The sequence below is a fragment of the Panthera onca genome, chromosome A1, assembly GCF_046562875.1.
Source record: "Panthera onca isolate mPanOnc1 chromosome A1, mPanOnc1 haplotype 2, whole genome shotgun sequence".
Classification (NCBI taxonomy): Eukaryota; Metazoa; Chordata; class Mammalia; order Carnivora; family Felidae; genus Panthera; species Panthera onca.
This window is the reverse complement of record NC_138339.1, coordinates 59,576,421-59,599,834: the sequence shown is the minus strand read 5'-3', so window position 1 is coordinate 59,599,834 and position 23,414 is coordinate 59,576,421. Positions and strand designations below refer to the sequence as shown.

Genomic DNA, 23,414 nt, shown 5'->3' with positions numbered 1-23,414 from the left:
TAGGGAACTTTGGTCTCATCGAAAGGCAATTTTCCCCAAATAAAGTACATTCAAGAAGATATAAGAATTGCCCATAACAATCCTTTGTCCCACAGAGTGGGAGTAAGGAAGGATCTCTTCTGGTGGTATCAATTATATTCCCTTTCTTAGTAGTCTGTTGCAAGAACTCTGCTATGCCCACAATGTGGGAACCAGCTTTACCCCAAATGGGGTTAATAAAAGAGTTAAAATCCACCCAGCCATCATCACAAGGGGCGATTTCCGATTCTGATCCAGTGTTAAAACTAAAAAAATAACAGTGCCAAAAGAGCTGAAAATGAACACAGTCTGTGTGTCTTTAACTCAGAACAGACTCAAACCATGGGCAGCCTTCTGGTCTTCCAGCCTTTCCTGGATCCCTGACCTCCTGCATCTGGTCAGTAAAATGAGAGTGATATCAGTGGCATTAGCACATTCTCCTGAACTGCATCCCAGCCTAGAATTCTGGATGGAAGGTTCACAACGTCTGCATTCACTGATTCATTGATTCATCAAATGTTGATTATTCATTGAGCCTCTAAAAGTCAGGTACTAGGCTGGACTCTGATAGATCTAGGAATTAGATCTAGAAAGGAACCCTAGCTACCTTACCAGTCAGGATGCCAGCAGGAAAAAGATGGCACTCAGAGCTAAATAAAGAATTATTTACCAAAGTGTGGGCAAAGTTAAGAGAAACCAAGGAGACATGGTGCAGTTTCCTGGGTATAGTGACAACAAAGAGCCCCAGCAGCCCTCTGGGCCTCAAGGAGCAGTGGGAGGAAGTGGTTATCTAAGCCTACAAAGGTAGGAGCTACCTGATAATTGGACCTATGGTCTTAGGTAGAGGGACACAATCAACCTGAAATGACTTGGCAGGGAAGGAGGTGGCAATAAATCCCTCAGTCTCACTTTTGTCCTGCCCTCTCATCTCTTGCTGGTGACTTCCATTGGCTAAACCCAACTGGAAGCCGAAGTCAGAGAAGCTTCTTGAAGTGATAAAAGTTAGATTCCCAGAGCCTGAGCAAAGTGGAGAAGAGGAAGATATCTAACAAAGATATATTTGCATTTTTTTTACCCCCCTTTCTGAAAGAAGCAGAACTAAAAGATTCATCATAGGAGGTTGGAGTTAAACTCCTTCAGAAACCCGGTGAGAATATGACACTCGGTCCCCATCGTGTTGCTCCTTGTTATTATTGGGAAGTAATCACAACAAGCTCTGTGATGGATTGATTGATAGTAAAAACCCAGCTAAACAAACCCCCAGCCACTAATATTGAACTAGCTCCCTGGTTAGCAAGATGTGCTAGTGTGAGTCTGTTAGCATTCCAAGGCACTCCTTGCCATATGGCAAAATGGAGAGGGAGAGAAGGGAAGAAAAAGAACATTTATTAAGCCTCTAATTGTACTCCAGATCCTGGGCTAGATAATTTATACACTCGGTTCCATTTTTATTCAGACAAGGACTTATGTGATGTTTTATTTATTTATTTATTTATTTATTTATTTATTTATTTATTTATTTTAATTTTACAAATGAAACAGAGTCCCTGAGAGGTTGACTAGATAGCCCAATGTCACACCATCAGCCGGTAAGAAAGCAGGAAAGGGATTTTACACCAGATTTGGCAAGCACACCAGACTGGGAGTTAGGGAGTCTACCCAGTATACAAATAATTTTTCCTTGGGTGAGTCTCTTAGCCTCCCTGCTCCATGGTGTCCATATCTGTTAAGTAAGGAGGGCCAGCCTCCAGAGACAGAGTAACATGAATGTACAGACTGAAGTAGGTGAGGACGGTGGAAGACTGAGGAACCTGTGTGCCTTGCCTGACCCCATACTCAGTTCCCGCCAATTGTTGGTATTTGGAAATGCAGGAGCTGATTTTTCAAAAGGAGTTTCTTTTGTGATGTGATGTGATGTGATGTGATGTGATGTGATGTGATGTGATAGTGATTTTTAATTATTTAAAAAAAAAAAAAAACTCACAAAAATGTAGAATGTCATTGAACCCAAACAAAATACCCTTATCATTCTGATAGTCTCAGACACCTCATGCATCCTAGACTAGACTTTTCCTTGATATAAAATCAATATGTTATGCAGCCCAAAGTCTTCTTTAGCTTTTCATTTGTCAAAAGCCTTTATTAGGTGGCTGTTGTGCTAGGCAACTGTGTTAGGGCTAGGAATATGATGACGAGCAGAAGTTCTCACCTTCTTGGGCCGCCTGGGTGGCTCAGTCGGTTAAGCATGCGACTTCAGCTCAGGTCATGATCTCACAGTCTGTGGGTTCGAGCCCTGTGTTGGGCTCTGTGCTTACAGCCCAGAGCCTGGAGCCTGCTTCGGATTCTGTGTCTCCCTTTCTCTCTGCCCCTCCCCTGCTCACGCTCTGTCTCTCTCTCAAAAATAAAAAAATAAAAAAAAAAAAAAGTTCTCACGTTCTTAGTCCTTACACATAGTGGGAAAGATGGACTTAAAAATAAATGCAAAGACCCAAGTGTTAAGCCCAAGAAGTACAGGGGTTATAAAATGCCTTGGAGGTGGTGGGCTAGCATAGATGCAGTTGTTTTGAAATGAAGGCCAAACCTTCCCTAAAGTTTCCTTCTGTCCTTCTGATTTTCCTTCAGGTGCTTCAGGGCACCCCTCCTCCTGCCTAATCCAGAGGAACCCTAGACTCTACCTTCCAAACAAACATCCTCCAATCACAGATGCATCCTCCTAAGTCTCATTCAGTGACCAGGGTTAGTCCTAGATGGAAACTGTGCAGCCTCCATATTTCCCTTCCCTACTGTTCAGCTAATCCATTTTAGGCTGCCATTTTTTTTTAATTAGGAAAACAAATGTTTCATTGTATACTCAATTCTTAGGATATGGCGTATGCAGGAATCAACCTCTCTTAATTAGTGGAGGACTTTGGAGGTCAGCAGAGTTCGTGGCTGGACTAGCTTTTAAAACCATCACCCAGATGTTGGGAACAGCCAGGCCCTGGACAAGCAGAGTTCCTGGCATGGGCAGTTGTCCAACAATAGGGTCACCCTTCCTGCTAGGTGACCCAGAGACAGTGCACAGAGAAGGCCCTTTTTAATGAAGTATTTTTGAATCCTTAGAGGAGGGAGCTCCAAGGGAAGAGATGCTGAATATATGTGTGGTTTTCATAAGAAGCTGCTTTTACCTCTTCCTTTTCTGTGCAACATCCTGCAGTGCTTGGGGGGACATTTGCTGAGAACATTCTTAAAATAGAGGCATGGAAACCAATCTGTCAGGTAGAAGTGTGCAGGCGGCGAAACCCTGGTTACCGTGACACCAAGCTGGCATGTGAATTATCTTGTCCCACCAGACTGATCCCAGCTGGGGGGCGGGGGGCAGGGCAGAGTGTTGTGGGAGGGGCTGAGTGACCATGCCGGCTGGGCCTGATGCCTAGCATGGAGACCCCTTAGACCGCTTGTCCTTGACCACTGCTGTCTCTGTGGTTCTAGGCATCTGGAAGACAACCAGGTCAGCGTCATCGAGAGAGGCGCCTTCCAGGATCTGAAGCAGCTGGAACGATTGTAAGTATAATACAACCTCCTTTCTTGAAAAGTCTTTTTTTTTTTTTTTTTTTTGTAAATTGACTTCATTGCGACCTTGCCAAAAAAAAGTCTCCAATGTTTAATAAAATGTTTGCTATTTTATTTAAAGCACATCAGATGCATGTTAAAGAGACATGGAGATCCTTTTAAACTCTTTTGCTTTATTTTATTTTTTTAAAGTCTTTCTCTTCAAAAGATGCTAGATTTGGCATCTGGGCTTTGTTTTTCTTCTTCCCAGGCTTGAGCCGTTGCTATTGGTATCTGTACATGGGGGTCCTTCTGGACCAAGCCTCAGCCTTCCCTTTTGCAGAGGAAGGAAGCCAGAAGCCGGTTATCCCTGCCATGGAGGCCAGTGTCAGATACGCTCTATTCCCCTGCATGGGTAGCAGGCTCCCTCATCAGGCCCTCTCCTCCCCGAACCCCCTCTGCCCCTCACGGGAGAAGGATGGGAGAGTGGGCAGTACTGCTGGTGTGCCTGTATCTCCTCTGAGCATCAGCCTGTGTCAGGGAGCCCACATGTTTCCAGGAGAGAATGTGGTGCCAGGGTTTAAAAATAGGTTGCTGTTCTGACTATCAGAGGGAGAGATGAAGAGGGGTGGGGATGGAGATGGATGGAGCCTCCATTTATTTTGGTGATTAATGCCTTTGCAGAAAACTCTTGGGTCACTTTGATGGGGTGCTGCTCAGATGGTTAAGTGGGCAGCTTCACCTTTCCTCAGTTAATCACATCTGGCAGCTCATAACATCTGGAGATTTGCTTCCTGCGCTCTAAGTGGGGATTGTCCCCAGGAGCACTTAGTCATGCTGGTGGGCGGCTCTCTTCCCCGTTTCCCTCCACATCCTGGTTGGCCTGACATTTCAGCCTCTTTCTCCTGCAATTGGGGAATAGGGCTGCAACAGCTCCCTGCTCCATCATCCTCCCTAGAAGGATCCTGTTCGATTTACCTGTTGCCAAATCTCGTCTACAGAGATGGGGTTGGGTGAGGTGGAGGGCCTGCCACCACCACGTTAGCTTTGTGATCCGCCATCTTTTCCCTTGGAGTCATTGCATCTGGGGCAACACAGCTATTATCCAGCAAAACCCTTTACTGCTCCTCTTTTGTGTGAACCGTCCCATTTATTGCTCTCCTTGTAGGTCATAGGTCAGCATATGTTCTGTTGTTGGTTTAAAAATGTGAGGCACCTGGGTGGCTCAGTCGGTTAAGTGTCCAACTTTGGTTCAGGTCATGATCTTTTGGTTCATGAGTTTGAGCCCCGTGTTGGACTCTGTGCTGATGGCTCAGAGCCCAGAGCCTGCTCAGATTCTGTGTCTCCCTCTCTTTCTCTGCCCTTCCCCTGCTCATGCTCTGTCTTTGTCTCTCTCAAAAATAAATAAACATTTAAAAAATGTGACATTTATTTTTTTATAAAGGAAAAGAGTTCTAAAAATAATGAATTCTGCCTCTGTTTACATTTATATTTTTAAGTTTCTTAAACTTTAAATTCTTCTCCTTATTTAGACCAATGGAAAAATAAAAGTATTTATTGAACCTGGTTCCTTTGTATGAGATATTAAACATTTCTATGGAAGAGTAAAATATATAGTCCCTTGTGTTTTATGTTAATGTTTATTGATTTTGAGAGGGTGGGGGGAACATGAGTGGGGGAGGGACAGAGAGGAGGAGAGAGAGAATCCTAAGCAGGCTCCGCATTGCCAGCAAAGAGCCCGATGTGGGGCTCAAACTCATGAACTGTAAGATCATGACCTGAGCCAAAATCAAGAGTCGCACACTGAGCCAACTGAGCCATCCGGGCGCCCCTGTACAGTCCTTTGTGAAAAGGCCACCTCTTGCTTAGTCTTCTGATTAGAAGGGTAAGCAAACTCCTAATTTATTCATTTCATGATTGTTGGGAGGGAACTAATTGAGTGCCTTAGACATGCTGGGAACTATGCTGATGTTTTATGTGCTATCTGTTATTTTACCCCCATAAAATTCCTGTGAGGTGTTACTACCCTCATTTTGCAGATGAAGAAACAAAGGCTCAGGGAGGTGAAGCCAAAGAAATGTCAAGGGTGGGGGGCAGACAAAATTCAAAGCCACATCTGTCTGACATCAAAGTCCTACACCCTTTCATACTTCTGTGCTCGGACATTAGATGAAGTGTGATCTTTAGCAGTGGCCCTGCAAATGGCCTCTCACATACGCACTTAACTCCAGGGAATATCAGTGAAATATGCTGGCAAAAGGCACTTTTCTTTGGCATGGTGAACACAGCTGAAATACTGTGCATGTCTGGGGGACTGAAAGGGATTACAATCGCAGGGTAAACCTGGCTGTTTCTCTACTTTGGTGTATTAAGAAGCTAATGCTAGCTGCTGTACTAGATAAACCCTCAAATCTCACAGCTTAACACAGTGGAAGTTTACCTCTTATTCATATCAAACCCAGTAAGGGTGTTCTTGGTTTCTGGGCCTCTCCCCTTTAAGGGGAGAGTTGGGGACACAGGCTCCTTTTACTCTTCAGCTCCGCTATCATTAAACCTTGGCTTCCAAGGTACCAATGTGTGTCTGAATCAAGCCACTGGAAAACAGCATGAAGGGTTGCACGTGGAAGGTTTTCATGGGCAAGACCTAGAAAGAGTATATATCACTTTCACCATTATATACCTTGGATTAGAAATTGTTCATGTGGCCACAGTAATCTGCAGGAGAGGCTAGGAAAGGTAATCAAGCTATATGCCCAGGAAATAGAGGAAATGGGGTTAGTGAAAAGCTAACCAGTCTCTGACTTATAGTGCAAGTGATCTAAAGAAATGGTTGGGCAAGAAGGAGAATGGAAGTAGAGGTAGCTGGCTCAGTGTGCACAGTTAGATGGGCCCCTTTAGTTAGGGTTTCCCGGTGTCAGTGAGGGGGAGGGTGTATGTGACATTATCCTGATGTGTTATTCTGGTGTTGGTTTTCCAGTCTGCTCCCAGACAGATGAGAGCTATAGAATGGGAAAATGTAACATATTTGTTGTTAACAGCTAAAGAAGTAGACGGCTGATTGTGCCGTCTGTAGCTCTCACTCCTGGCTTCCCTTACCTGTGTCTCCATATTTTGTGGTAGATTCATCTTTGTCACACTTTGAAATACAGCCTAGAAATGTTATGGGTTTTGATAATTCATTTCTGAAGTACTGATTTTCATTATGAATGGTCTTTATTGGTTCGATCTCTTGAGCCTTAATGAGGAAGGAGAGAGAATTCTGTCCCTCACGTCTCAAATCTGAGTTCTTCATTCTTCCATGAAAGGCCTCTGCTGTAGACTGAGTAAGGTGCTTCTCCTCACATACAGCAATGATTGTCCTTATGACAGCACTGATCATACCATGTGTTAATTCTCTATTTGCCTGATTGTTCCTCCCCAAAACCATAAATATTTTGAAGTCAGAAATCCTGTTTCATTAGGTCTTAATCTCAGAGCTTTGCACAAGGCATGATGGTTAGTGCTTGTGGAATACTTATCAAATACTTGGGTTTTTGTTCCTTACCAGTGGTTCTGAACTGGGACCAATCCCCCCCACTCCCCATCCCCACCCAGAGAATACTGGGCAATGTCTGGAGACATTTTTGGTGGTCACGACTGGAGGATGCTACTGGTATAAAATGGGTGGAGGTCAGGAATGCTGCTAAACATCCTACAATGCACAGGACAGTTCCCACAACAGAAAATTATCTGATCTAAAATATTAACAGTGCTTAGGGTGAGAAACTGTGCTCTTTATTTACTATGTGTCAGGTAGCATCACAGACACTTGACGTATGCCATCTCATTTAATCTATACAATATTATGAGGTTAGAATGACTGTGTCCCTGACATGACAATATAAAATTCAGAGCATTGCCTTTAAAGTTGTATTGCTAAATATGTCTTCCCTACATCTAATTTAGCTACATCTCACTTTTGGTTTCCCAAAAGAGGATAGGGTAGAGGACCGAGTTAAATGAAACCAAAAAGCATAAACAAATCCCGTAGGTGGGACATTCTACAAGACAACTGCCTTGGTCTCTTCAAAAATCAATGTCATGAAAGACATGGGAGTTGGCAGTTGCAGATTAAAAGAAGCTTAAGATATAAACAGTAGCAGAAAGTTGGAAGGGTCAATAGAGTATAAGTGTTCTAAGATCTTTGAATTAACCAGGAAGTGATAATATCACTAATGTTTATTGCTTTATCAAATCAAGGATGCATGTTGCAATCTGTAGGATAGCTTCTAGAAAGAATGGTTTAAAAAATATAATAGCCTAGTAGAGGAAGAAAGGACATAGAATGACACAAAGAGAAATATGATTCATTCAAATCAGGGATAAAAGGAAAGAGAAAGGAACATAGGACAAATAAAACAAAGAGAAAACAAATAGAGGATGATCTTAAACACAGAAATATCACAATTATTTTGTATGTAAACAGGTTACTCCTCCATTTGAAAGGCAGAGTAGATAAAATAACAAACAATAATTATATGCTTTATACAAAGACAAACATTAAGCATGAAGATAGAGACAAATTGAGAGTAAAAGGATGGAAAAGATACCATGAAAATATGAACCAAAAGAAGGTTGGTGTGATTCTGTTAATACTACATAAAATAGACTTTTAAAAAAGTAACGCTGTTGGAGATGAAGAAGGCTATTTCATAATGATAAAGGAGTAAATACACCAGAAAAATAGAATCTGTATTTGTATGTGTCTAAAAACATAGCCTAAAAATACACAAAGCAAATATTGACATAATTAAAAGGATAGGTAAGTTTATATTCATAGTTAAGATACTGTTATTGTAATTAGTGGGATAAACAGATACAGTTATTAGTAACAACATGGATTATTATGATATTGGTAACAATATGAAGTATTATTCATAACACTGTGGAATAATATGACAAACTTTGCAGATCTGACCCAAATCATATGTAGAGAACACTGCAACCAAAAAATGTAGAATAAACATTTTTTTTCAGGTGCATATGAAACTTTTATCAAGCACTGGTCTACAATCAGGTCTCAACAAATATCAAAGGGTTGAAATCATATGGGATATTTTCTCTGACTACAGCAGCAGAAATTTTTAAGAAGTCAATAAGAAAACAATAACTGGAAAGTTCGATATATTTGGAAATTGAGTATTATACTTCTAAATAAAATCTTAAACTATCACATGGAAACTGGAAGGTATATTTTCTGAATGTTAATAAACACACTGTATATCACACAATGGATTATAGCCAAAGCCATGCTTAGAAGATAGTGTATAGTCTTTAAGCTATATTATTCAAGTTATGATATATGCTATCATATACTTAAAATGAAGTAAGGATAAAATCTTGATGAAAGAACCCATCTTAAGAAGCTAGAGAAAGAACAAAACAATAGAAGAAGGGAAGTCAGTAAAAGCAGAAGTATATGAAATATAAATATAAATATAAATATATATATATATATATATATATATATATATATATATATATATATTTTAAAACTCTGAAAAGCCGAACTTTCATTCTTACAACAATAAAATTATAAAAACTAACAAGACTGATCATAAAACAAAAAAGAGGGGCACCTGGGTGTCTCAGTTGGTTAAACATCCAACTCTTGAGTTTGGCTCAGGTCATTATCCCAGGGTCGTGGGATCAAGCACTGTGTAGGGTCCATGCTGAGCATGGAGTCTGCTTAAGATTCCCTCTCTCTCCTCTGCCCCTACCCCCAGCTCTCTCTCTTTCTCTCTCAAAACAAAAATAAAACAGAACAAAGGAATACAAAAAGAAAGAAGTAGTCTTTCCAATTGCCAGTATGAAAGATAAAAAGGAGGACATTTGTATGAATTTTACAGATTAAAATGATAAAAGAGTAGTTTTTTTAAAGTTAATTTATTTTGGGAGAGAGAGAGAGAGAGCACGTAAGCAGGGGAGGGGCAGAGAGAGAGGGAGAGAGAGAACCCCAAGCAGGCTCTATGCTCAGCAGGAGCCCAGCACAGGACTAGATCCCACAACCCTGGGATCATGACCTGAGCCAAGGTCAAAAGCTGGATGATCAGTCAACTGAGCCACCCAGATGCCCCAAGAAGAAATTTTGAACAACTTTAGTTCAATGATTTTAAAGATTAAGTGAAATTAAAAACTGAAGCAAGAAGGGATAGAAAATCTATATAGTCCTGTATTAAAGAAATTAAATCTTCAACTGAAACACCCCACCCAAATCCATTTACACTCAGATGGCTTAACTAGTGAATTCTACCAAAGTTTTAAGGAATAAATAATATCAACATAAAATTATTGTATAAAAAGAATGGACATTTGTCATTTGGACAGTATAATTTTTATGGCAAAATCCAGCAAAAACATTTCAGGAAAAAATATAAATCAACATATTTTATTAATATTTATATGAATTTCCTAACAACATATTAGCAAAGAGAATTTAGTGGTACACGAAAAAGATATATTAACAACCAAGCTTGAATTATTCAAGGAATACAAGGTTGGTTTAATATTTAAATATCCCTCTCCTATATAAAAAAATGCGAAACAACTAGGATAGCAAAGCCAAAGACACACACATCTACAATAAAACTAGTTTACAAAGTATCTTAGTAAACTCTGGCACCCCTGATAAAAGTAGACAGGGAAAAACAATCGATGTTTACAAAACCATTGTGTTATCTCATCTGTGTAGGACAAAGCAGAGGCAAGCCAATTGAAATTCTTATGACTCTGGGAGCAGGAGATCACTTAAATGACTAATATGTAGTCATTGGAAAACATAGTGGCCAGCCTGAAAAAGGCTGCCAAAAATGGAGGGGAGCTGGATTAGATGCACTTCATGGTAATACAGAGGAACCATGATGTGATAATGACTTATATAGTAGTTGGAGTATTCTGGGCCCTATAAATTCTTTAACGAAAACAGGGCTTTTTTTCGAAGAAAGGGCTAGCATTAATAAGTAATTAATAAGTAACCTGAGAGTAGTTGATCAGAACAGGAACAATAGTAGAAATGAAAAGAGAACTTCTTCGTGAAAGTGTTAGAAATCACCAGAAGAGTTAGATCTCAGAAAATACAAGGCCGTGGTTTTCATTATTTTGTGCAAAAAAAAAAAAAAAAAAAAAAAAAGAATAAAAAAAAAAAGCAAAGCAAGAATGAACTCTAGACTCTTGAAGCTAAAAAAGCTATCAATTCCCACCCCTTCCTCATAAAACTACAGGAATTTCTTTCATTTAAGAAATAACCAAAAAGATTATGGTTGAAGCTCATACAAAGTGCTTTTTCATAAGAAAAATTAAAAAAGTAAGAAGTATAATAACCTTTCTAGAAACAATGAAAACATGCAAGAAAGTGGTACCCATAAAACAGATGAAAACTATAATAGAATAGTTCAAAACCAGCTACACAAATTTAAAGTCTTACAAACTATAAAACTACAACATAAATTTGAATTAAAAAAACTCAGAATTTAGATGATTAGAGAAAAATAGGATTTGAAAGGAAGGATAAAGAACGCAGGGAATGATTTTGAAATAAAAGAACTAATTTAAAAATAAATGCTGTCAACTCTGAAGAAGAAGAATGAACTTGGAGAATCACACTATCCATTTCAAGACCTATTGTAAAGCTATAGTAATCAAGACAGCATGGTATTGATGAAGTAATAGACATATGAATTAGCAGAACAGAATAAAAAAGACAGAAATAGACTCATTCAAATATGGTCAACTGGCTTTTAACAAAAGTGCAAAGACAACTCAATGGAGAAATAGTCTTTTCAACAAATGATACTGGGACAATTAGATGTTCATATGTAGATAATTGAACCTAGATATAAACCTTATATCTTACACAGAATTCAATTCAAAGTGGATCATAGACCTGAATGTAAAATGTAAAACTACTAGACTTCTAGGAGAGACAAGAGAAAAAATGTACATGACGTTGGGTTTAGGGATATGTTTCTTGACATAACAACAAAAGCATGATCTATAAAAGAAGAAAAAAACTTGATCAATTGAACTTTATTAAAATTAAAAACTTATGTTCCACAAAGAACACTGTTAGGGGAATGGAAAGACCAGTCACAGACGGGGAAAAAATTTTTGCAAAATGCATATCTGACTTGCATACAATATATACAAAGAACTTTCAAAAATTTAACAATAAGAAAGCACTTCTACCCCCACAAAGAGAAAGAAATGGGCAAAAGATTTGAACAAGTACTGCATCAAATATATGCAGATGGCAAGTAAGCATATGTAAAATTCTTGATACCACTTTTTTAGGGTAATGCAAATTAAACAACAATGAAATATCACTCCCCCCCCTTAATTATAATGGCTAAAATACTAAAAACTGGTAATACTAATTGGTGGTGAGAAGGTAGGGTACTAGGGACTCTCATTTATTGCTTGTGGGAATGCAAAATACTGTAGCCACTATGGAAGACAATTTAGCAGTTTCTTACAAAGCTAAATATAGTCATATCTTACAGTTCAGTTCAGTGTTTAGGGGTGCAGAGAAGAGGGGATGGAGGGTTGAATAGGTGAAACCATGGGAAAGGAGGGGCTTAGGGTGGTGAAATTATGCAGTATGATACTAAAATAGTGAATATATGACATTTGCATTGATGAAAGCCCATAGAATTTTATAGCACAGAGAGTGAACCTTAATGTATGAACATTTCTAAAAATCATTTAGAAAATTGGAGGATCCCAACATGGAATACAGACTGTGATGATGAATGTATGAATCAACCTCTTAAAGGTAATGGGGAAAGTTGCTGACCTAAATGGATTTGAAAATGAGCAGAGGGAACCACACACATGAACTGTACTGTGGTTGATAAAATTTCCCACAGGAGTATGGGTTACTCTGAAATCGCTGTACATGTGTATTGGAATTGAACAATGGATGGTGGATGGTAGAGACAGGTTTCTCATTGCTGAAATGCATGGTTACAGACAAGCAATGAAGAAAACCATAATGATCTTTGTGGCAATGGATAAGAGTTGGAGACATCAGTATGAAAAAATGTTTAGTCTGATAAAGATATGTTCACTTAATATAGATGGATATATATAGAAATATATAGATATAAAAAAAAGAAATATATTGATATGTAAATATACATAGGCTTGTACACAAGCAGATACGTCCTTGTTCTCTTAGCAGGAGAGCCTAGAGGCAGTGACACCACAGCAGCAGTGAGCATACCTAGTGTCCTGATCTTGGTTTCTAATACCATTGTCCAATGAAAGGGAACTAAGACTCTTGGAGAAATGGGTTGATTCTAGGACTTGGTATGAGATAGGTTGTACCAGAAAGGAAGTGCTCAAAACAAAACAAGACAAAACCCACAATTAGGGGATATATGAAAAGAACATAGAAGCAAACCAAAAGAGCTAACTGCCAAAGCTGAAACCATTTCAGCAACAAAGAAGCAAATCAGTATTGGGTTATAACCAAAGTGTAAAATATTCATGAGTCCATACTGACATAAGTAAATGATTGAATAAATAAATGAATGGGGAGAGGAGAAATCTCCCATTCAGGAGAATTCTAAATGATTTATGTAGATTTTCTGTTCTTAAGGAGGAGGAGCATAACTCTCCACTCCTTAAATGGAGGCTTTGCACAGTGACTTCCTTCAAAAGAGTACTGTATGAAAAATGGCAGAGCATAGTAATTTCACAGTGGAGAAATGTGACACACACTACTATCTCAGCCAGATGATCAAGACCAATGTCCAAAGTGGTAAGTCATGTTGATAGTATGTACCTTTGATATGATGTAATGAAAATAGCAGTTTACATCTGTGATCTCCAGCTCAAAAACCCCTACCTACATTCTAATGAGAAAAACATCAGAAAAATTCCAGTTGAGGGACATTCTTAAAAACATCTCAACAGTCCTCAAAACTGTCAAAGTCATCAAAAACAAGAAAAGTCAGTGAAGCTGTCAGAGCTAAAAGGAACATAAGGAGACATGATGACTAACTATAATGTGACATCCTTGATAGTATCCGAAAAAAGGGGAAAAAAAAACCATACAGGTAAAAACTAAGGGAATCGAAATAAAATATTGACTTTAGTTCATAATAATGTATCAATATTGGCTCATTAATTGTGGCAAAGGTACTAATGTAAGACATTAATGATAGAGGAAACTGGGCAGGGGATATATGAGATTGCTCTGTGCTATCTTCCCAACTTTATGTACATATAAATCTATTCTATAAAAAGGTTATTTTTTTTAAAAAGTTGACTGTGCCAATCCCTACTTGAACAACAGATTCATAAGCAAAATAAATGTGGTTATTGTTTTACACCAAAAATATATACATACATATTAATCTAGGTATAATTCAAGGGCATATAAATGTAATGGATGATGTCTTAAGAGAAATGAAAAATGGAAAAGAGTAGTTTTTTCAATCAATAAGAAGTTAGTACAGAGATTAAGAGGATTAAATACAAAGCGATAGATACAGACGTCAAAGTCTTTCTATCACATTTATAATACAAATTTCTGAGGAAAAAAACTAAAGCAATTACTCTGAAAAACTCTTTGGCAGTATCAGCTAGAGCTGAACATACACATACCCCGTGACCCAGCAATTCCATTCTTGGCTATACATCCCATAAAAAGATATACACAAGAATGTTCATAGGAGCACTATCCATAATAACCCCAAATTGGAAACAGGCCAAACGATCATCACCATGAGAAAAGATAGATTGTGGTATATTCATATAATGGAATAGACTGATGGAAAATGAAAAGTTACACCAACACAAAACGACTGCAATATGTAACAACACGACAAATCTCAGAAACAGAATGAGTGACAAAAGCCAGACATAAAAGAATATATATTACCTGATTCCATTTATATAATCTTCAAAATAGGCAAAACTAATTTATGTTATTAAAAGTCAAGGTAGTGTTTATCATTGGAGGGCTATAAATGGAAGAGAGCATTCGAGGGTTTCTGGGGTGTGTCATCATCTGTTTCTAGATCTGAGTAGAGGTTTTGTGGATCTGTTCCACTAGGTGAAAGTGCTTCTAGCCACAAAATTTACATTTGTTTATTTTTCTATGTATATGTTTTACTTCAAAACAATTATTTTAAAAGGAGACCTTAGAGACAAATATAACAACCAAATTCAGTGCCTTGCTCTTAATTGAAGCCTGGTTTGAAGAAACGAATATATAAAATAAAATTTTGAGACAAATGGAGAAATCTGAACATGGATTAGATATCACGAACACAATGTCAGGGAATCGTTTATTAATTTTGCTAAATGTGATAATGGTACTCTAGTTATCTGGGAAAGCCTCTTAAGGTTTTGAGATGCATGCAGAAATCAAACATCCTGATTTCCATAATTTACCTTACATGGTTCAGAGTAAAACAAATACAGCAAAAGGAAAATAATTGTGGAATCTAATTGGTGGGCATACAAGGTTCAAAATACATATTTTTTCTTTACACTTGAACATTTTTAATTTTTTTGTAAATTTTTTAAAGTTTATTTATTTTGAGTGAGAGAGAGAGCACACATGCTGGGGAGGGGCAGAGAGGAGAGACAGAATCCCAAGTAGGCTCCACGCTGTCAGCGCAGAGCCTGATGTGGGGCTCAAACTCACAAACTGTGAGATCATGACTGGAGCCGAGATCAAGAGTCGGACACTTAACCGACTGCGCCACCCAGGCGCATTTTTTATTAAAATTTAAATCTTTTTTAATTATCATGTACTTTTCATGGAGAAAAAACCCTGAAGCTCTAAAATTAAGGTAACTTGCCACGCTGAGATTTAAATCCAGGACTATTCTGAATTTAGGTGCTAGGAAAAGAAAACATAACACAGGAATTTGGAGGAGATTATGATGTTGTATTATCCAGTTTCCTCATTTTACAGACAAGGAAACAGGCTAGAGAGGAATTTGACTTCTATGAAATGTTAATGCAGCATGCAGTATTTGAGGGGTTGAGTTGCCTTGGTGTTAGCTCAGTTTTTCCAAAGAGCAGAACACAATGGTGTTCTTAGCCCTAAGCCAGAGTTCCCATTTACTCTTTAATTAGATGTGAAGTCAATAATTAGATTATATATTTAAATGCATATGTGTGGCAAATATATATTTTTAAATTATTGCAAGATTTATTTTGTTTCTGGTAGGATAGAAGTCTGCTTGTCCCACCAGAACTAAGATTGTGTTATGTTCCTTGAGCCAATCATTTAGAGGCCAGACATTCAAACAGCCCATGAATGTGGCTTTTTCTTCCTTTGGCCTCATTTGTATCAACATCAAACACTGACCATTGTTACTAACTCAGAATTATGGACAGGGTTTTCTTTGTGCAATTTTATCGCCTGCGGTGTCTACACTTAAATTACTCTACGTCCATGAAAAAAAACCCAGTGCCTGTGTGGGTGTATAAGCTGCCAACACCAGAAACACCACTGTTGACAGATTTTTGATTGGTTTATGTTTTTATTCCCTTAAGAAAAAAAACTTCTATCTTGGAATATATTCTCCATTGGTTCCTTAAGAATTGCAAAACAGTGTGAAGGGTATGCCTTAAGACTAGGGAAATGTTAGGGGAAAAATAAAAACTGGAGACTGTGTTCACCATCACGCCTGGAGGCCTGCGATCATAGACCAGCCTGCTTGATTCTCTCCCACCAAGCCCTTTCCTCTCTGGTTGCATTGAAGGACCAAGACAGATGAGGAGGAGGTTGTTGGAAGACTCAAACCTAAAATCTTCAACTATACCTTATAACCATAACCATAACCATAACCATAACTATAACTTCGTATAATGGGCGTTGGGGCCATCTCCCTAGAGGACAAGACTCAGGATTATAAGCTTAGTGATGGCAGGAAATTTAAGTGAATATGTAGGAAGTGTAGCAAAGTAGTAAGGAATGTGGGCTCTGACATCATGGCCCACACTTACATGCTGTTTGACCTTGGACAAATTAATGAGCCTCTCCTAGCCTCAGTTGCCTTATCTATAAAACATCTGTATATCTACCTCATAGGGTTGCTGGTAAAACTAAATAGCATACATGAGAAGAATTTAGAACAGGGTCTGGTTCGTAGTAAATGCTTGTAAGCATTTCACTGCAGTCTCTGGGGGGAAAAAAAAGACTGATTATGTGTTCCTGGAGATTCCTTAAGACCAGCATTTTCAGACTTTTTTCCAGCGACTTCCTCTCCCACTCCACCCTACAGCAGCTCACCCATCTGCAGACAATTCCAGATTAACAAACATCTGTTAAGCATCTGCTATGGCACCAGGTACTATGTCAGTTCAAGAGTTTTTGAGAAGAATACAGTGGAACCCATGCCATCAAGTTGCTTACAGTCTATTTAGGAAGGCAAACGTGTAATCACAAACCTTTCAACACGGCAAATAGTGAACCCTCAAGAGTACAGAGGAATGGCCATCTCTACCAGTGAGGCCAGGGAAAACTTTACCCAGGAGGCATTGCTTGAACTGAGTCTTGACTATCAAGGAGTACAACTCGTGACCACCACATCGGCAAAGGATTATATGATCTGGGGTCATTTGGAATAGAAACAAGAATAGCAAGGGCCAGTCTCTAAAAGTTTCCACGGGCCCTTAGATCTGCCAATTTTGATAGAGTGAGTGTGTGATAGATATTTAGTCTAGTGATTTAAAGATTAAGAATGTGGACTCAAAGTTAGGGTAGACCTGGATTTGAACTGGGGTAAGTCTTTCCATTTCCCTTACTAGCCATGTGTCCTCAGGCAAGTTTCTCAATAGTTCCAAGCTCCATCTGTGAAATGGGGATAATCATTGTTGAGTAGCATTGCCTTTTAAATAGAAACCCATTTCTAAAGTTGGCATGAAAGATTAAAAATGGAAAATATTCAAAATTCTTGACAGTTCTGTCTCCCATGAACAAGACATGTAGGGACTGTTTTATACTGAAAAGCACTATTGACCACTGGAATCCCCATCAGCAAAATGCTCAGGGTGAGTGGCACAGGAGGACTGAGATTGAGGGAGGGGCAGATTCTTGTCTCTCATCCGAGTCATTTGGGGGCACAGGTTCATTGAGAAGAATGTTGGTAGGACCTGCTGTACCTTGTATTTCTTATTGTCTTTTAATCTTTGCTGAGTGCCTGTACTTGGGTTCACCCATAAATTACAGGCACATGTATTGTGATTCCACTAGACCACTTCATGAGGCGCTCACGAGATGACCCATGTGAAGGGCTTCATTCACACAGCGATTGGCACAATTGTCATTCAGTGTATTGAGTCATCCTTGCAGATCCTCCTCTTCTTCTTCATCATCCGTCATGGGCTAAGAGTGATGGATAAATAAAAAGAGCAGTTTATTTGACCAAATGAGCCAAATAACTATATTTTTATGCATTGCTTTGTTTCCAGCTCTTAGGCCAAAGACCCCGTGCTAAATACGTGCCAACTTGGCTTCCTGTTCTTATTTTCCCATTAAAAATCATCAAAGCATGTTTTCTCATATGGAAAATGAGCTTAATAGTATTTTCTGTCTGATAAGAGTAAGGCTGTTGTCAGAAAATATGTATCTGCTAAAGTACTCTAAAAAGGCAGACAAAACAAAGCAAATTGTCATGATTATTTCTGTCATCATGTGGGGGCACAGCAACATAGCCGGGTTAGATTGTACCCACTTCTTCCCCTGAATGCCTTGAAGATCAAAAGAATTAATACTTTTTGGTTCATTTGTTTTATTCTCTTTCTTTATATTATACTATTTTGTGGGAAGTAGAGATCTATCTGAAAGATTGGTCTTCTAATTTCAAAGTATAACAAGTAGAGCGCTCTAAGTCTGGGAATATGTCAGCCAAAGTTTCAATCTCAAAATGCTTGTGTCTCTCTCGCTCTGCCTCTCTGGGGTGAGTGTGTGTGTGTGTGCACATGTGTGTGTGTGTCTGTGCACATGTGTGTGTGTGTGTGTGTGTTGGGCTTCTCCAAGACGTGGAGGTTTGGAATGAAAATGGTAATTGACCTTTAACAAGAGAGCTGAGAGCACTGCTTCTGTGTGTTATATGACTGTGAGCTGGATTTTCAATGTTTGATTAAGTTATTAGAGTGTTTTGCTTTGGCATAAAGTACTGTAAATTTACGATTGCTGGCCAAAGCAGTTAGTCAGTGGAGAAGAATAAATTGTTTTGAGAGGTGCTTCAAAACCTGGATTTTATTCTCTTGGAAAGACAGGGTTTTAAATAAATCATGGAATACAAATGAGAATTTCCATAATTGAGGTTCAAACCAGGAAGATCCCTAGGAGCTTTGGAGTAGTAAAATGAAAAACAATATTCCAAGATGCTTTCTTTCTTTTTTCTTTTCTCTTTAAATTTGTGTTTTGAAGGTGCCTGGGTGGCTCAGTCAGTTAAGGATTTGACTCTTGGTTGCAGCTCAGGTCATGATCTCATGGTTCGTGAGTTTGAGCCCTGTGTCTGGCTTTGTGCTGACAGTGTGGAGCCTGCTTGGATTCTCTCTCTCTCCTCTCTGTCTCTGCCCCTCCTGCTCATTCTCTCTCTCTCCCCCCTCCTCTCTCTCTCTCTCTCTCTTGCTCCCTCCCTCTCTTTAAAAAATAAAGAAACACACTTTAAAATAAAATTTACGTTTTGAGTGTGCTAACTTTGTTTTTAGGGATCCAGAGACCAAAAAACACAAAACAAACACACATTAAATATATGTTGTCACACAATTTTTGTCTGAGATGTGAATGCTGTAGAGAGACTTAAAAAAAAAAAAAAGTTTCCAGGACACCTTTGCTTATAGTGATTCACACAGTTAGAGGCCCCTGTCATCTGTACCCATGTCATTACCTGGAGAATTTCTGTCTGGCAGTCCTCACTCCCTGTCACCCAGTAATTTCATTCTCTGACAGCTTTCATGTTTTCAGAGCATGTTCTCTTCTGTCAGTTAGGAAATCTATCTTAAATGGCAACTCCCCTCTCTTGGGGGCCTTTTTTGGCTTGTGGCCTCAGACCTTCTCCCAGGATCCTTCCACCTGTTTCCTCAAAGTCCCCAGCCTTCCCTCAGCACAGCTAAGCTTCTCCCAGGAGCACCAAAGTAAATAAAACGTGATTAAATGTATGTGATTGGTTTTTGTACTGCTTTATGTATTTGATATAGGTATACACTAGAGAACTTTGTACCATACAGTGTATAAATATACCACATATAATTGATTAAGTAGGGCAATTGTGGCCATTTCTAGAACAGTATGCCATCAACCCTCTGTTTGGAACCTGGGCATGTATTCTGATATTTGTTTTTATGGGGTCATGTGAAATAAAGTTAGGGCTGCAGCCCTTTGTACAAGATTGTAGAGCGCTACCCAAATTGTACTGCTAAAACACTGATTCTCATAGGAGATTAGCTCAGTGATTAAGAGCACAGGCTGTGTCCTCAGGCTACCTCCCTGGGAATCTCAGGTTCTCCACTGGCCAGCGGCACAGCCTTAGGCAAGTACCTTAATCTCTCATCTGTACAAAGGGGTAATAGAATTACCTACCCCAGAGTTGTTGAGAGAATTGAATGAAATAATGCATGTTTTGGGTCTAGCAAAGCACCTGACACAAAACAAAGTAAGTGGTGAATACATATTAACTATTAATTACAACATCATCATGATCAGATTTAAGTGGTGTTTAGTATATAAAAGAAAATCTCTCCTCAAAATGGAAACAAATGTAAATGTGGGGATGGTCTGTTCAGCTGTTCCCTCACTCATGAATGCTCAAGTATATGCTAATGCCCACCCTGGGTTGGACACCCCAATCATCTGTACCCAGCAACACTCATCTCCTCAGTGGCCTCCATGCCTCCCATTCACCCATGATCTTGTAGACCTGCTATTGCCTGGGAGCCATCCTTTTCCCAGCTGGTCCTCACCTCCTGTAGGGTGAGGGCTATTTTGACAGGACTGAAGGATGGAGAGTCCACAGATGTGGAAAGTTCAGTAAAGTCACTGGCACTCCTCCAGCCTTAGCATCTATCTCACTGAAGCATCCCCTGGGCTCAGAATGTTAAAATAACTCTTCCAACATCCACATTGTAAGATATCAGAGAGATTCCAGGCCTGGATCGTAGCAAAATTGAAGATGATCTTGAGTCTTTGAGCATCCTGAGACCTACCATTACTACCTTTAGAGTTTGTGACAGAGTGAGAAAAGGGACTGAGGATAACAGATGTGTTTGTGATTTTGGCCTTTACCTTGCCCTTAGAATAGTGAATAAGTACTGGCATTTATTAAACACCTTCTTAGTCAGACACAGTGCATGGTTCTGTACAAATACTGGCTCACTGCATTCTCTGAGCTATCTTCCAAGGCAGAGGTTATTGTCAGCGTTTTACAGATGAGGTCACTGAGTCTCCAGGAAGTTAAATCACTTGTTTTCAGCCCCACAAAGCAGAGACCGGAGGCTGCAACCTAAGTTTAGACCAAAGCCAAGTGCTTTGGTCTCTATGGGTCTTTGGTTTTGTGTTAGGCACCAAATAGGTGGGAAGTGGTTATAAAGCCACTTTCTTTCCACCCCAGGAGTGGGGAAGGAGCAGGGAGAAGACAAGGGCTGAGGAGGAGTCCATCCTGTCTCCCAAATGCATGTCTAGAAAGAGGTTGTCCCCCACAGAGGTGCAAACATTCAGCCCCACTCTCTAGTCCTCCTTCTACCCCTTAAGAGTTCTCAGATTTACCTAGCTCTATACCTCTGGAGCTCCCATTGCTCAATGATGAGTGGTTAGCAGACATGAGGGTGGGGATTTCACATCCATGTTGATATTCCTAGGGGGTGGCAGGGCCTGGAGAGGATTGCAGAGTGACAGGGAGATGGTGGGGGCTGCGTCCAACAATGGCCTCTCGTTTCTCCTCTCATCTTCATCCCCACCACTGCTGAACTCACCCATGTCATCATCAGCTCTTATTTGAAGGACCACAGTTCTCCTCTCTTACCTGTCTGCTTCCATTCTGGCTGCAGAGAAAGTGTTCTTCACTCTAGAGTAAGCCAGAGTGAGTTTCTCAAATACATGTAGTGCTTAAAATTTTTCGCAGTCTTCCTTTGGCTCTTAAAATCCACTTCAATCCCTTGTCCCATCTTCCTTCGCCCCCTCCTCAGCTATGAACCACCAGTCATCCTTTGGCTCTTAGCAACAGGGTCCCTTCCTCAGGTCCCTTCCCTTTCTGTGCCCCTCCAGCCTGCTCAGTTCTTCTCTCACACATTCTTACAGGACCCTGACCTTTTGTTCATCTCAGTCTGTATTGAAACATTCCTTAGTGATGCTCAATTGATGTTTGTCTCCCTCACGAGACTGTAAGCCCCCTGAGACAAATGTGTCAGTGCTCAGCACAGCAATGCTAGCACCTAACATTCAGGTGTGCCTAGCCACACCCTGAATTTGTTAACATTTGTCATGTGTGTGAGTAACATCACTGGTGAGTCCTTGCTTTGGAAACCTAGGAAGAACACACATACAGATGTAGCCACACTATGGTTACCCCTCACCGCTTCCCTTCCATTTCCAGTTAGAGAGGCTCTGCTGGGCTCTCCTCCGCCCCACCCATAATGAGAACTACCAGCAGAACTTCCTTTGGGGTACCTTCTTGTTATACTCATTATTTTGTGAAGCCCTACACTGATCCCAGGGAGGAACCCATTTGTGGAACACCTCTACCTTCACCTCTCCTGTGGTTGTGAGAGAAGACCTGGCACATAGTAGGTATTCTGGGAATATTTGGTAAATGCTCAGCAGCATATTTCTTTGACCATTCTGTATAGCAAATATTTTTTATTGAAATAGGTATGTATGTAAAAGAAAATGTATACATTTTGAATGTTATGTAATTACTTGTTGGAATCTACATTTTATTTAAAAACTGGGTGATCCATTTGGGGCCTGGTCAAGTAATTATAGTATGTCAGTAAGCTGAGCAATGTCGTATCATAGTAATTTTCTCTATACCATCTAATTTCTGTAGTGATCTCCTGTTATGGATCTGGCATTCATTCATTATTTAATCCTTACCGTAATGTTAGGGAGTACTTACTATTAGCCTCCCATTTACCAGTAAGGAAACAGAGAGGGTCCAGAGAGGTTAAATAATTTGGCCAAAGTCTCAATGCTGTGAGAAATGGAGGCAAGATTTGAAAGCAGCTCTCCCTGCCTCCAGAGCAGATGACATTGCCATTGTCCCATCCTGTGCATCTCCTTAAGATCTAAGTAGTAAGGACAAGATGTGGTTACAAATCAAAAGCCTGCTTGTTTTGTGCGCCTTGTAAATAGACTCTGAAGGGGCTTCCTCCACCAAAGGTGGAGGACTCCTCTCTCAGCCCTTCCCATTCCCTGCAGCCTCCTCCCTTCCCTCCGAGATATCTCTGCAGATGGTCTGGGAGACATGCGCAGGCCTTGCTACAGAATCAGATCTCTGAGTCAGCCTTTGAAAAAAAGAAATCTCTTTGCTGGTTTTATTTTTCTTGGTTGATTTATTTGACAAGGAACCATTTTGTACATCATTTTGGAATTTCAAAATCTTTTTTTATCTCCAAAGGTCTGTCTTAAAAAGCTGAAGAAATAAAAGAGAGGCTATGTATGCTATTCCCTGTGTGATGCTTTCTAAACCAAGGCTCTGCCTTTTTATTTTGTGACCCTGAGAGCACACAGGTTGCAGGATAGGGGCTGAGAAGAGCTAAATCCCAGCAGGTAGGAGTCCGATTTTCACTAATCCCTAAAGACACATCTCTGTCACTGTTGTTTGACTTGTCAGGACACCTACGTTGCTAAACCCCAC

At 39.7% G+C, this 23,414-nt stretch overlaps 1 protein-coding gene across 3 annotated transcripts in view; it reads left to right on the top strand.

The window, feature by feature from the left end:
• Window positions 1-23,414, top strand: part of SLIT3 (slit guidance ligand 3) — a 687,161-nt gene that overhangs the window by 138,975 nt on the left and 524,772 nt on the right. For all 3 annotated transcript variants that reach the window (XM_078446678.2, XM_060634984.3, XM_060634985.3), the window contains exon 3: window positions 3,490-3,561. In XM_078446678.2, the coding sequence (XP_078302804.2) occupies window positions 3,490-3,561 (72 nt within the window). The remainder of the gene's footprint in view (window positions 1-3,489; window positions 3,562-23,414) is intronic.